General features: G+C 36.5%; 1 protein-coding gene across 1 annotated transcript in view; it reads right to left on the bottom strand.

Moving 5' to 3' along the window:
* Window positions 1-752: 752 nt before the first annotated feature.
* Window positions 753-15,069, bottom strand: part of LRRIQ3 (leucine rich repeats and IQ motif containing 3) — a 93,193-nt gene continuing 78,876 nt past the window's right edge. The window contains exons 7-8 of the mRNA XM_079777686.1: window positions 5,705-6,428; window positions 753-966 (exon numbers count right to left, since the gene is read on the bottom strand). Of these exons, the coding sequence (XP_079633812.1) occupies window positions 810-966; window positions 5,705-6,428 (881 nt within the window). The 3' untranslated portion in view covers window positions 753-809. The remainder of the gene's footprint in view (window positions 967-5,704; window positions 6,429-15,069) is intronic.

Genomic DNA, 15,069 nt, shown 5'->3' with positions numbered 1-15,069 from the left:
CTGGCTTAGGCCTGCTCCATGGGAAGTGGGCCTAAGCCAGCAGGCAGACATCCCCCGAGGGCTCCTGGACTGTGAGAGGACACAGGCCGGGCTAAGGGGAGCCCCCTGCCCCTCAGTGCACAAATTTCATGCACTGGGCCTCTAGTATAATTATATGTGTCCTCTCCCACTCTGTTTTCATCCCATATGTGCAAAGGAAAACATCTAAAAATACGTATACAAAATCATATAATATCTAAGAAAGTTAATAGGAATATTTAACTTCTCTTTTATATTTTTAATTTCCTGAATTTTCATAAAACTATGAGTCACTGATACAGTGGTGAAAACTTTATTTTGAAAAACAATTCAGATATTGTTCTTTTTTAAATGAACAGAAAATATAATTAAATATATGAAAGCAGGGTAATGAAACTAATCAAAGTACACAGTGTCTTATTAAAAGTCAGCAGTTAGAATGGAAATAACTAGGGTAAGATTGTCAGAGAAACTGAAAATAGCTTTGTTATACTAGGATATGAAACAATATAAGCAACACCTTTTGTAATATTTCCTGCTATAAAGGAAATCTGTTTTAATTGTTCCTTGGACATCTGGATATATAAGGAACATTTGAGGTGTCAAGTCAACTTGATATAAGTTAAATTATGATCAATAAGAGAAACATTTTAATTACTCTTTATATTTTTAAGAAGATTTATATACAAATCCATCTTGTATTTCTTCTTTCATAGTATTATTTTAAAGTCCTTTAATTGAAAATAATGGCTATAATTCAAAATGACCATTGGATATGCTCTGGTATTGGTTCATTTTGTCATTCCACTAGGAATTTTAACAACCACCTTTGTTTTCACACTTTCAATTTTTGCTTTAGCATCTTGTAATCTTTCACAAGCTTTCTGAAAGGCAATCATATCACAAACAAATTTTTCTTCAGAGTGTCTTTTATACGTTTCTTGAGCCCTAAGAGAGAAAAGGAAAGATAGTGGAGTGAGGTATTTTAAATTACTAAAATCATAACATTTAGTTAGATAGTTAATGATAATTAGATATATTAAAAATAGACATATACAAATGGGAAAAAAGACCAAACTTCACTTATTACATATAATTTTATTATAACATTCACTAATATTCATTTTAGGCTATTATTTTTATAGTTCTATTGGCTATAACAGAATCCATACAAACCATGGCTTAGATTCCTAAAGAGGCATCTAAACCAGATTATGACATGATTTGCAGAACTTTTACTTAAGCCTCACTAAATCCAAACTTCTAAGAGTCTAGTTTTTTTGTTTGTTTGTTTGTTTTTTCATTTTCTTTTTGCTTAATCCCTTCACTTATTTCACCCAGCCCCGAAATCCTCTTCACTCTGATAGCTGTTAGCCTGATCTCTATGAGTCTGATCCTATTTTATTTGTTAATTCATTTTGTTCATTAGATTCCACATATAAGTAAAATCATATGGTACTTTTTTCTCTGATTGGTTTATTTCACCTAGCATAATGCTTTCAAGGTCCATCTATGCTATTGCAAAAGATAAGAGCTCCTTCTTTTTTACATCAGAATAGTATTCCATTGTGTAGGACTCCGTTATTGACTGGACTATGTCCCTCCAAATGTATACATTGAAGTCCTAACTCCCAGTACCTTAGAATGCAACTGTATTTGTAGAATAGGTCCTTTAAGAGGTAATTAAATTTAAATGAGATCATATGGGTGAGCCCTAATCCAATATGAGAAGATGAAGAGACACCAAGGATGTGCACACACAGGATGAAGGCCATGTGAGGACACAGTGAGAGGCAGCCACCTACAAGCCAAGGAGAGAGGCCTGAGGAGTAACCAAACCTGTCAACACCTTGATCTTGGACTTCCCACCTCTAAAATTGTGAAAAAATAAACTTCTGTTTAAACCACACAGTCTGTATAGTACTTTGTTATAGTAGCCCTAGCAGACCAATACAGACTCTAAGTTAGAGAAAGATGAAGCAGGTTACACTGTCAAATCTGGAAATGTCATGGACCTTAGATTAACTCATTCACTCCTACTCATTCATTCAAGAGTTATATATTATAATTTTTGTCATATTCCCTAGATTCTATAAATATAAAGATACATATAACATGATATGACTATGAGAAACTTATAAAAAGTAAAAAGAAATAAAGGTATTTAAATCTACACTAATAAAAGAGAAATATGCAAATTGACCATCACTTTGCAATGCTCACCAGCCAATCATGAGTGAGTATGCAAATTAACCTGACAAAGATGGCGGCAGCCCTGCCCCTCAGCCACTCTGGGCCTCTGGACAGCATGCATGCAGGTGCGGAGCAGCTGGGTGGGGCGGGACGCCTGCTATGAGGGGAAGGGCAAGGAGCGGAGGAAGCTTCAGGAGTGGCACTCTGGCCGGAGCAAAGACTGAAGGCTTCGGCCAGAGCAAAGACTGAAGGCTCCGGCCAGAGCAAAGACTGAAGGCTCTGGCCAGAGCAAAGACTGAAGGCTCCAGCCGCAGTGAAGACTGAAGACTCTGGCCGGGGTGAAGATGGAAGGCGGCCAGAACAAAGGCCTGGGTCCCGGGTGCCAGAGGAAAACCAGTGCCAGCAGCCAGGGGAAGGAAGGCCTATTGCATGAATCTTCGTGCAACAGGCCTCTAGTATATAAATAAAATGCTGTAGTACATAATGAAAGCACTATGCAACAAGACTGAGTGGAACATGGTTTAAGCAGGCAGAGGGAAGACAAGACAGGCTTCTGTGCTAAAATAAAAGCACAGAGGGTAGCACAGCTTGGCATCCCTGAGAAGTGGCAGCACTCTATTTGTAAGGGTCAGACAGTTCTGGTAGGAATAGTAGAGCAGATAAACCCAGAAAAACAGACTTATATAGATCATCATGTTCTTTATATATGTTTAAGGGAACTCAAAATCTAGATTTGGGAAGTAAAAAAGAAGCCTAAGTCTAAAAAGTCTAAAAATTAATTACCAAGTGACATTGGACAAGTTCTTTACATTCCCTCTACCTCATTTTCTTCATCTGCAAAGAGGGGATAATCCAACTCAGAATTTGGTAAAAGACTAAATGAATTAACACATTTAAAATCCTTAGAGGAGTGCCTGAAATTTAATCATTCCTTCTACAGGGTAGATAACAGTGGCATTCATCAGGACAGAAAATATAGGAAGAATAACTAGATAAGGAAAAGATTAGGGTTCTGTTTTTGTAAAATTGGGTTTAAAAAGCCTGGCTATCCATATGGTGATGAGAAGAGAGTTGAACAGAGAGAAGCAATGGCTTATGATTAAGAGTACAGGAAGTGAAGCCATTCTGCTTGGGTTAGAATCCCAGATCTACAACTTATTGATTGTGTGATTTTTGAAAAGTTATTTTAAGCTCTGTCTGCACCATTTTCTTCATCCTTAAGAAGGGACAATTCATCTCAATGGATTTAGTAAGGAGTAAATGACTTAATACATGGAAAATCTTTAGAGAAATTCCTAGACTTTAACAACCACACATTGAAAATCAGCGACAACTATTGTGTCTGGAGCTCTGGATAATAGTCTTGTCTGGACATGTAGCAGAGTAAAAGTCATGGCAAAAGGGACTTTGCACCTGTAATTAAGTCTAAAAAATGTATTGAAATAGCCATCCTATTCTACCTAATAATAGACAAATATGCAAATTGACCATACCTTCGCTATGCCCGCGATTGGCCAGGAGGTGCGGGGGGGCGGGACTTGGGGTGGCTGGGGTGGCCGATTGGGCCAGCGGGATGCTGAGCTCGCGTCGCCAGCGGCGGCTCGAGCTCAGCGTCTGCGCCATGGCTGTGCTGCGGCACAATAGGGGCCTCTGGGGCAGCGAGCTCACGTCCCACCATGGATCATCAAAAGCAGGGGAGCTGGGTGCCTGTCTGCTCAGGCACCAGCGGACAGGCACCCAGCTCCCCTGTGATCGAAAGCGAAAGCGTGTAGGGGACCCTACACGTGCATGATTCAATCATGCACTGGGCCTCTAGTAGATAATAATTATAAACTGTGGAAAAATGTTTTTAAAAAACCCCAACTATTTAAAAGAATTGAAGAGAAACACAATGATTTATTATAATTAAATAGTATACCAGGATCAAATAATTGGAAAATAAAATTATAAAATTAATTCCATTTTAAAATACCATAAAAATCATATAAAATACTTGGATGCAGACTTAATAAAAATACGAAAGGCCTATCTTTGAAGAATATATGTGGTGAAAGTAAAGGAAGAGCTAAAAAATAAAAGATCTTAGGCATAAATAAGTATACAAGAGTTTCAAATTTAAGAGGTAAAGCAGTTCCAAGTGATGAGAGGGGTTTTGTTATGTCTTTGGAAACGAATTTAAAGGTTTTTGGGGTACAAGAGTGTTTAGGTTAAACCCGTGGTCGGCAAACTGTGGCTCGTGAGCCACATGCGGCTCGTTGGCCCCTTAAGTGTGGCTCTTCCACAAAATACCACGGCCTGGGCGAGTCTATTTTGAAGAAGTGGCGTTAGAAGAAGTTTAAGTTTAAAAAATTTGGCTCTCAAAAGAAATTTCAATCGTTGTACTGTTGATATTTGGCTCTGTTGACTAATGAGTTTGCCGACCACTGGGTTAAACAATTGAGAGAGTTGTTCTTATGAATTTGGAAGTGAACTATAATTACAGCACTTGGATGAAGGAAAGTTTTATAAATCAAGATAAGACCACAGTTAATGAAGAGGGTAGTGGAGGAGGTCAATGGATGACCAAAATAAAAACAAGCAGAGATGATATAATTGGATAACTGCCTTATGTGCCACAGCTTCCTGATAGCTGATACTCAACTTCACAGCGGACACCCCGCTGTTCTGCCCTGAGCAGTGTCAGCACTTTTTCAAAGTATGGACAAGAATATTTTGGAAAACTTAGGACCAGCTTTTACCTGGTACATAAGTTTTTTAATTTCAAAGTCTCTTTTTAATTCATTCTTAAGTGCCCCTGTGGGTATTTTATACATTTTCTAAACTAGAGATTTATGGTTCACCTTTCTTCTTGCATGCTCCCTCACTCAACAGCAAGAATAGGGAGGTACTGTCTCAATAATGACTTCACAGGTTATTGAGATTTATCAGAATGCGTTTAGGTCAAGTATTTGAACCAGAAAGAAAATGAAAAAATAATTGAAAACTGAAGTCTTTAGACAGACAACTTTTTTTGAGTCACAGCTCTTTTCTTCATGTTGATACTCCAGCTTTATTTGAAAATGTTTATAAATAAAACTCAATAATACCTTTCAGGACAACACTATATTGCCTTATTCTTGTGTGCTTTCAAAGATAATATCGTTGTCGCAGTTTATAAGAGAAGATAATTCAGTTAAGATACATTAGGAAGCTTTTAACTCTGTATCCTCTACAAATTAATGATGGCCAGACATTCAATTTGCTGTGATAAACTAAGCTGATTACATCCTTCTAATACTGATTTGTATTTTGATATAATAAAAAATCTGAAGATAGAGTTGTTTTATTGTCTCATCTTTGGTAATATATTAGAACATATTTGTCACTTTTGGTTGTTTCTGTTTTCCAAAGTAGAATATATCATGTTGTAAAGTACTGTTTATTAGATCTCAACATTTAGTATGCAATATTCACATTAAATTAACTTAAACACTTATATCAAAACTGTACCTACCTAAATTCCTTCATGTATTTACATAAATCCCTTTGAAGTTTTTCTGTTTCTCGTTTTTGCTGAACTATCAGATATTTCTCTTTTAGGAGATCACTGTTCTTCTTCAATTGCTTCATTTTATTTACATTTTTGTCCCAAATAATGAGCTCATTATTTAAGTTTTGAATTAATAAACGGTCATTAGCTTTTTTGTGTTTTTCTTCTAAAAACAAAGCTCTCCTCTCTCTAACTTTTTCAAGGTATTTGGATCTGACCTGCCAAAGTTGGTACAAACCATCTCGAATTTCCCTGTTATCTTCTGCCATTCGTTTTTGTACAGCCCTTTTTTTCTTCTGTAACATTTCTTGAACATTTAAGCTGACTTTTTCTTGGGCAGTTTTTGCCATGGTTATAGCCATTCCACTTTTCTGGTGGCTTTCCTGCTTCTTTTGTTCTAAGTGATATTCATCAATATCATAAAGTGTTTTGAGCTTTATACCAGTTCTGTGTATCGTAAAAAACTCTCTTCTTGCATTCTTCTCCAATAGCAGGTGTGGTTGTGTAATTACTGGTTTTTGATGAGTAGTAGAAAATGGTTGTTTATACGTAGGCAAAGAAGCTTGTTCTTTCTTTTTCAATACTGCATACTTCAATGAATCTGAAGAATGTATGGGTAGTTTGAATACTGATATCCTAAAACTGGCATGTAATTCTTCATCCTCAATTTCATCTTCAGACTCCTGACCTACATCAGAAAGCAGACAAATATAATGCATGATATAAGTGTTAACCACAGTTTATTTTCTGTCTCAATTGTCTTGAAAGATACATTAATAAAATTCACAAGAACCTATTATTTATTTATATTAAAAAGTATTTTTCTAAACTAATGTTCCTTTTCAATTTGTGAAGCAATAGTGATTTTAGAAAGAAAATCACTATTGAAACATTTTAACACAGAAATGCACTGATTCCTATATTATATTTTTTAATTATTTAACTTGCACTGACTCAATAGCAGTATCTTATACTTAATCATACATATTATTTTTACATATAGCTATCTCATGTTTTCAAAGAACTCTGTATCTGTTTTATCTTGTTTTTCTTAACTCTGGTGGAGACTAATAGCTGCCAACAATGTTGTTTTTCTCTTCATGGGACACACAAAGGAAACAAATCTCTCAGCTTCCTTTGTTATTATTGTGACTATGAGACCAAGTGCCCTCAAATAGAGTGTGGCAGAAGTAATACATATCATTTCTGGTCTTTAGAAACAGATGTGCCTCCTCCTTCTTTATTCTTCTGATCTACCGCACACCTCGAAGATGGTAGTTAGAAAAGGTAGGAGGACCCTGGCTCCCTGAATCATTGCTTGAAAAACTACTCATTGATAAGGATTATCTAATTCACACTCTATGGAAATCAGAAATAAATGGCAATTATGTTTGAGTCAATAAAAATTTCTGAGTCTATCTGTATCATAGAAAACCTAACTAATGTAATATTTTCTGACAAACCTACTGATGAATTTAGTGGCAAATACTGGTTAAAAAGTTATGTTGATTAATCTCAGGAACAGATGTTTTCATGTTTGACTTTATTAAAATTACATCCTGCTAATTCTACTGTATAAGTATTTTATCTTTTCTAATAGAAGATTCTTCTAAAGCCTTTATATATCAAATCTGATGGTGGAGGTTGTATGAAAGTTAAGGTCTCCATGAAGAATGGCAGAACCTGTGGTCTGGGCAGGAAGTGGGGAAAAAGAGAACAGGTAAGATTTTCAATAGAGGCCACAGGAATGTCAACATTAGAAAAGGAAGCAGTGTTTAGAGCTAAATAGAGAACCAAGTCTTAGGAAGTAAAAAAGGATATAAGGCTAAAGTATCCACAAATAAATGTTAAGAGTTTGAGCCCAAGCCAGGCTGGTGTGGCTCAGTGGTTGAACATTGACTCATGAACCAAGAGGTCACCGGTTTGATTCCTGATCAGGGCACATGCTTGAGTTGTGGGCTCCATCCCTAGTAGGGGTGTGCAGGAGGCAATCAATCAATGATCATTGATGTTTTTATCTCTCTCCCTCTCTCCCTTCCTCTCTCTCTAAAATCAATAAAAGCACATTAAAAAGAGTTTGGGCCCAAAGCAAATTAGTAGAGACACAGAGAAACAAAGCCAGAGTTTCAGGTCTATAGTAAATAGGGTGTGGTCTGGGGCAATTATCTAGAAATAGCACTGTTTAGTGTAATTTGATTTTATATGTGAATTTTGGCATGGAAAAGCTGACTAAGAGTAAAAGATCAGGTATAGAAAATACAATAGTAGTAAATTACTAAAGGTTCTGGTCACCAAATCCAATTTGTGTAGGGGTAGGAAGGTTTTCCCACACAACCATGCAGTGCTCTGAAACCAGCTGGGTATCTTACAATTCAACTCAATTCTGACACTATCTACTAGGAGATATGGTCAGACACTACAGGGTAAGGGATTCAGTCCTACAAGATTGTGCACCCCTGCTTTAGGTGCCAATTGCAAGTCCAGGTTATGATGATCAATCAACTATAGACTGGCAGTTCTACTGACCCCTCCTTGGGTTCAATTAAGTTGTTAGAGTGGCTCACAAAACTCAAACATTTTACTTACTAGACTTCTGGTTTATTATGAAAGAATTTATATATATATATATATATAAAATCAGAAACAGTCACATGGAAAAGGTACATAGGGCATGGTATGAGGAAAGAGTGTGGAGTTTCCATGCTCTCTATAAGTATACTATTCTTCCTGAAATCTCCACGTGTTCACCAACTTTGAAACTCTCTGAGCCCTTTGGGTTTTTATGGAGGCTTCATCACATAGTCATAATTGACTAAATCAATGGATATTGGCAAACTAAACTCAATCTCTAGCCCCTCTCTCCTCCTCAGGGGTCGGGGGTAAGACTAAAGTTCCAACCCTCTAATCATATCTTCAATCTCTTGGCAACTAGCCCCATCCTTAGGCATAGTCCAAAATTAATCTAACAAAAAGACATCTTTGTTGTTCTGCTCTAATCACTTAAATTTAGGAGCTCATTTAGTCCTCTCAATAAACTTATGAGGTAAGTATAAATAATTGTTACCTTCATTTTCAGATAAAGAAATTGAAGCTTAAAGAAGTAGCCAATTTGCTGGATTTGATCCTAACATCTGGCTAACATTTTGCAGAATAATAAAATATATATAAAAATAAAAATAAATGAATGAACAAAAGTAAGTAAATTTTAATAGCCTGTTAAAACAAAAATATCAACATTCATAAAAGAATCCAGGGTATTATAACACAACATTGCAATGCCACATATAATCTGAAACATGTCATGTGAATAAAAATTATATTGTGAAGTGATATCCTTATCACAAAGGATATCACTTCACATAAAATACAGAAACCATATAACCATATAGGCCACTTAAGCTTTCTTCCTGTATTTTATTTGAGTGTTACAATAGTAAGAAGATTTATATTATAATCCCTAGAGAAAATAAAGATAACTCAAATAGAGTCAACTAAAAATCCAACAAATACATTAAAATGGACTATAAAATAAAATGGACTATAAAAAATCTTTGAACAATTCTAAAGACAGGGAAAAAGAAACAGAGGAACAAAAAAACTGAGGACATGTAACAAACAAACAAAAAAGCAGAAAAATAAAATGGTCCTGATCTAAGAGAATTAGTTTCCTTATACAAAGGAAAGAAACACAAGAGAGTTCACTTACTCAGTCTTTCCATGCACACATACTAAAAAAAAAAAAAAACACCATGTGAGCACACATCAAAATGTTATCATCTACAAGCTAGAAAGAGAGGCCTCAATAGAAATCATCCTTGCTGGCACTCCGATCTCAGATTCCCAGTCTCCAGAACTGTGAGAAAATAAATCTGTTGTTTAAGCCACTCAATCTGTGTTATTTGAATATGGAAGCCTGAACAGACAAATACAAAAGGAGTACCTTGTCTTCTGAAGTTCTGAGTACATGTCCCCACTAGTGTGATGTTGAATAATGGGAGTGCCCAGAGACACTGACTACCCTGATGGGGATGGAGTGGCTACAACCTCTGGGCTTCCTTTTGCCATAAATTTCATCTGGAGTCTTTGGAGATTAAGTGTGGTCTGACATACTATTCTACAACCATGGCAGTAGAGAGGGGCTCAGGAGGTAGTCTATCACTTAACCATGAGTTATTGTATGTGGTACTGTTTACTATTAAAAAGAGAAGGACACTTATTGGGGTGGAGAACAGACTATAATATACAGATGATGTGTATTTTAGAATTGTACACCTGAAATCTATATAATTATATTAACTATTCACCCCAATAAATTCAATTAATAAACACACAAAACATGTCACATAGCCCATGGTGTAGCCAATCTTGGGTGGGGCTCCCTCAATTCAGACTATAAATAAAATCAGATACTTCAATCGATTTTGGGTTGATATACATGTTTAATAATATTCTGCCTAGCAGCAGTGTGGCTGCTCTTCTGTAAATTAGAGTTCCATTACATTGAAATATAGAATGATATAAAAAATTCAATTAAATTTGAAGTCCATTCACATTTTCACATAAACACACACACACACACACACACACACACACAGAGAGAGAAATGCACATTTTCACCTACACACACAGACTCAATGTTACATTTGTCAATAAAAGAAATGAAATAAATATTGCATAGAATATTTCAGTTATTTAAAATGTCTGAATTACTATAAAAATTGTATTATATTTGTAACAGTTATTCAGATTTGTCACTGACTACTATGAAGATTATAAATGATTATTAAAAACTGGTATATTAGTTACATATTGCTACTTAACAAATTACTCTAAAACACAAAGGCTCTAAAACAAGAAAAGAAATATTTATTATTTCACAGTTTCTTGGGGTTAAAAAGTGTAACTTTGGAGGGTGGTTGTGACTCAGAGTTTCCCAATGATGTTATAGTCGAGATACCAATCAGAGTTGTAGTCATCCAAAGGCTTGACTGGAGTTGATTTGTTCTATGACTGGACAATTTGGATATACTGTCTTATAGCAGTGAGATCAAATCAACTAATTCATTTATAGAGAATTAGTTTGTGCTACAGCAGCCTATTTCAACTCTTAGGGCAAATTTTAGCTTTTGGAGAATAGAGAATATGTCATATATCTTTGTATCCTCTAATAAGCTAGCATAGTGTTCCGTATTTTTGGTATTCAATTTTAAAAACTCAACTATTAATTGGATATGGATATTTACACTCAAAACTATAATTTTTAAAATACAGGTTATACTTTTAAATATATTACTTTTTTTCAAAGGCTATATTTTATAAGGAAGTCCAGAGTCCCACTATAAGACTGAGGTATAGCAGAGGAATGAATAATTGGAAATAACTGATATGTACTGCTTTCCTCATCACATTAACTTATTCTTTTTCCCTTTCCCCTCTCTGGCATCTTTGATCTGCTTATTTTTCCTACAGACTTTTTGCTTCACCTTTCCTATGCATCAAGAGTCCTTGTTAGCCCTGACCAGGGAGCTCAGTTAGTGTTGTCCCCAGATGCCAAGATTGTGGGGTTCAATCCCCAGTCAGGGCACATCAGGAAGTAACTAAGGAATGCATAAATAAGTGGAACAAAAAATCAATGTTTCTCTCTTTCCCCCTCTTTTTCCCTCCCCGCACCTGCCCCCCGTCTCTCTCCCTTCCTCTCACTCTCTGTAAAAAAATCAAAAGAGGGAAGTTCATAGGATTACAGGCCTACATCAAGAAGAAGATTTTTTAATAAAAAATCTAACCCTACACCTAAAAGAACTTGAAAGAGAACAAGAAACAAAGCCCAGAGTAAGTAGAAGGAAGGGAACAATAAAGATCAGCATGAAAATATATGACGTAGAGACTAATAAAGTAATACAAAATACCAATGAAACTGAGAGCTCGTTCTCTGAAAAGATAAACAAGACTGATGAATCTCAACCAGACTCATCAAGAAAAAAAGAGAGAGGATTCAAATAAATAAAATAAGAAATGAAATAGGAGAAGTAACAACTGAATCCACAGAAATACAATGGATTGTAAGAAAATACCATGAACAACTATATGCCAACATATTGGACAACCTGGGTGAGGTGGACAAATTCCTAGAAATATACAATCTTCCAAAACTGACTCAAGAATAAGCAGAACACGTGAATCTATAATAATGAAAGCATAATATGCTAATTAGACCAGACAGCTGAATGACATTCCTTCTGGATGTCCTTCCAGATGACCTTCTGGATGTCCTTCTGGATGACCTTCTGGACAAAGCCAGGACTGTGAGGGCTGAGGCAAGCTGCCGCGGCTGGGAGGGCCAAGCCCCTTGCATGAATTTCATGCATCAGGCCTCTAGTAGATCAATAAGAACTAATGAAATATAAGCAGTAAACAAAAAATTCCCAGCAAACAAATGTCCTGGACCAAATAGCTTCACAGGCAAATTTTATCAAACATTCAAAGAAGAACTAAAACCTATCCTCCTCAAACTATTTCAAAAAAATTCAAGAGAAGGGTAGACTTCCAAGCTCTTTTTATGAGGCCAGCATTATCCTAACGCCAAAACCAGATAAAGACACTACAAAGAAAGTAAGTTACAGGCCAATATCCCTGATGAACATTGATGTTAAAATCCTCAACAAAATATTAGCAAACCAGATCAAGAATATATTAAAAAGGGGAGAAACCAAGATGGCGGCATAGGTAAACATCTAAACTGCTAACTCGCACAACAATTTCAAAACTACAACTAAAAGACGGAACAGAAATCATCTAGAACCACAGGAAAGCTGGCTGAGTGGAAATTCTACAACTAGAAGGAAAGAGAAAAGCTCACAGAGAATCAGAGGAGCTGCAAGGGGCTGAGGTATGGAGACATGTGCGCAGAGAGGAAGGGCGGCTGAGTGCCTGGCTGGCTTTCTCTGGCAGGAGAGGGAAGGAAGCCCCTGACTGCACTGAACCCCCATTCCAACTGCACTGAACCCCAGTTCCGGGCAAAACCCTGTGGACCCAGGCTCATACGGGGGGAGTCTGGACTGTTAGTTAGAGAGAAAGGCACACGGAGACTCGGAGACTGGGGGAAGCCACAGCGGGCAGGGGTCTGGAGGCACGCGCAAGGGCAAGGCTGACGGGAAGCCAAGACTGTCTGCTCAGCCCTGAGACTCCGCCCCATCCAAGCTGAGCACAGAGGCTTTTGCAATTTTGCAAGTCTGGTCCTATAAGGCTGTCTCCAGCACAGGTCTCCTGGCATAGACACAGCTGATACACATAGCCAATTGGCCTGGAGGTCAATTCCTCCCAGTGATACCAACAACAATCAAGACTTAACTACAATAAGGCTGTACACACAGACCACAAAGGGGTGCACCAAGAGAGTCCACCTCAGGTGACTGGGGAGGCCGACCCACTGGGCCATATAGGAAACCTAGCACACAAAGCTACCCTACCAACTCAGGGAAGCAGCAAAAATGTGGAGACAAAGTAACAGATCACAAATGAAAGAAATGGAGGAAAACAAATGACTGGATATAGAATTCAAAAAAACAGTTATAAGGTTTTTCAAGAATTTCCTAGAAAAGGCCGATAAATTTAGCCAGACCCTTGAGTATATGAAAAAGGACCAATTAGAAATTAAACATACACTGACTGAAATAAAAAAATATTATACAGAGACCCAACAGCAGACTAGAGGAATGCAAGAATCAAGTCAAAGATTTGAAATACAAAGAAGCAAAAAACACTCAACTGGAAAAGCAAAAAGAAACAAGAATCCAAATAGTTGAAGATAGTGTAAGAAGCCTCTGGGACAACTTCAAGCGTACCAACATCAGAATTATGTGGGTGCCAGAAGAAGAGAGAGAGCAAGATACTGAAAACCTATTTGAAGAAATAATGACTGAAAACTTCCCCCACCAGGTGAAGGAAATAGACTTACAAGTAAAGATAAAAATTATGAACAACAAATACATATCTATCAACAAGTGAACCTAAAAATCAAGTGAATTAAAAATCTGAGGAACAGAATAAACTGGTGAATATAATAGAATCAGGGGCATAGAAAGGGAGTGGACTGATAATTCTCAGGGGGAAAGGGGTTTGGGGGGTGCAGGAAGAGACTGGACAAAAATTATATACCTATGGATGAGGACAGTGGGGGGAGGGTAAGGGCAGAGGGTGGGGTGGTAACCAGGTGGAGGGGAGCTATGGGGGGAAAAAGGAGAAACAATTGTAATAATCTGAACAATAAAGATTTATTAAATTAAAAAAATATAAAACTAGGTTTTCTGATACAAAAAAAGAATATATTAAAAAGATCATACACTACGATCAAGTGGGATTTATTCTAGGGATGCAAAGTTGGTACAATATTTACAAATCAATAAATGTGATAATCACATAAACAAAAATGAAAGATTAAAAATAATATGATCATATCAATAGATGCAGAAAAAGTATATGATAAAATCCAGCACCCATTTATGATAAAAACTCTCAGCAAAGTGGGACTAGAAGGACCATACCTCACTTAACAAAGGCCACATATGAAAAACCTACATCCAACATCATACTCAATGGGCAAAAACTAAAAGTGTTTCTCTTAAGGTCAAGGAACAAGACAGGGATGTCTTCTTTCACCACTCTTATTCAACATATTACTGGAAGTCCTAGCCACAGTGGTCAGACAAGAAGACAAAATAAAAGGCATCCAAATAGGAAAGGAGGAAGTAAAACTGTCATTATTCATACATGACATATTAGAAAACCCTAAAGACTCCATAAAAAACTACTAGATCTAATAAATGAATTTAGCAAAGTAGCAGGATATGAAATTAATATTCAGAAATTGGTGGCATTTTTACACATCAATAATGAATCGTCAGAAAGAGAAACTAAAAAACAATCCCATGTACTATTACAATAACAAAAAAATGAGGTACCTAAGATTAAATTTAACCAAGGAGGTAAAATAACTGTACTCAGAAAACTACAGGGCATTAAAGAAAGAAGTTGAGGAAGATACAAAAGAAGTGGTAGCATATACTGTATTCATAGGTTGGAAGAATTAACATCACTAACAATGTCCAACTACACAAAGCAATCTATAGATTCAATGCAATTCCTATTAAAATACCAATGGTATCTTTCACAGATCTAGAACAAATATTCCAAAAACTTATATAGAGCCAAAGAAGATCCTGAGTAGCCTTATCAGTCTTGAGAAAGAACAACAATGTAAGATGCATCACAGTATCATATATGAAACTATATTACAAGGCCATTGTAATCAAAACATCCTTGTACTGGCTAAG

The sequence above is a fragment of the Cnephaeus nilssonii genome (assembly GCF_951640355.1).
Source record: "Cnephaeus nilssonii genome assembly, chromosome: 7".
NCBI classification, from domain to species: Eukaryota; Metazoa; Chordata; class Mammalia; order Chiroptera; family Vespertilionidae; genus Cnephaeus; species Cnephaeus nilssonii.
Note: the sequence above shows the minus strand (reverse complement) of the source record. Positions and strands in the feature narration are given on the sequence as shown.